Consider the following 1,057-nt stretch of genomic DNA (forward strand, 5'->3'; position numbering starts at 1 on the left):
ATTTGTAATCTTTTTATCTATCGGGTGAATGACTTCGTTATGTCAGTGTTTGTCGTTTTTAAGGAATTCATCTCCACACGATTCAATGTACACTACAATGACAAATTGACGGAAAAAATTATGACATTGAATTATTCATCATTATGATATGGTTTTATTAATTTTTTTCAATTTTACATTTCCAATCATATCAAATTAATCCATTTCTGAACATAAAATTGTGATTTAAAATCTCTTTAAAATGTTTTGTTTCATTGTTTCTTATACATATTTTTAATTTAAATACGTTGAAAAATATAATACAAAAATGTATGCCATACAAAAGTAAACTATCAATTTAATTTCAAAATTTAGCAATAATATGCTATTTTAAATTTTCAAAAATTTTACAGTATTTAGATTGACAAGTTTAAAGTATGAGTAAAATAATTTTGAACAAACATATGAACAGATATGTAACATTTTACCATATGTTAAAGTTTATTTTAATGTTCACTTTAAACAATTTTATCCTTGCACAATCTGATATTACTGGCTCATTTATTGGGCATTGTGCCATTGTCGGTCGGTTCGTCCTATTGGATACTACGTTTGGTTATCCTTTGCGAACACTTGGTAATGGTATTTTCTTTCATTTTGCACATTTTTGTCGCGTTGAAACGTGATATAGGATTTTGTCTATTGCATTTTGTTTTGTATGAATTTTGTATTTTATTTCCACAACTTTCTAGCTGTTTAGCTGTTGTATTTTCTGCATAGTTTTGTTTTGCATAATTCACACTTCCCGTTCACCGATTTCATCTGCTTATTTTTTCCGTTTTAGAAACTAAAGACAATCAAAATGCACTGGAATCAAATGAACCATTCTGAAAAAAAGGCATCTGAACTAAAAAAAGATGATTCATCCTTTCATTCATCATGGTTTACTCCTCTGCCAACCATCCCAGAAAAATCTAAAAAATTATATACGGCAGTGTTGGATTTGGTAAGCTATTGTTTTTTACTTTATGATAAATTAATTTTTTGTTTAATTCTTTAATTTTTTACCATTTTTATA

General features: G+C 27.1%; 1 protein-coding gene across 1 annotated transcript; it reads left to right on the forward strand.

The window, feature by feature from the left end:
* Positions 1 to 488: 488 nt before the first annotated feature.
* On the forward strand, positions 489 to 985 carry Tsp_12679 (conserved hypothetical protein; the record flags this gene model as incomplete). Its single annotated transcript, XM_003368027.1, has 2 exons — positions 489 to 653; positions 824 to 985. Coding segments are annotated over exons 1-2 (327 nt in total), but the record flags the coding sequence as incomplete, so codon positions are not given.
* Positions 986 to 1,057: the final 72 nt, after the last annotated feature.

This window comes from Trichinella spiralis (assembly GCF_000181795.1).
Source record: "Trichinella spiralis strain ISS 195 chromosome Unknown Scfld3249, whole genome shotgun sequence".
NCBI classification, from domain to species: Eukaryota; Metazoa; Nematoda; class Enoplea; order Trichinellida; family Trichinellidae; genus Trichinella; species Trichinella spiralis.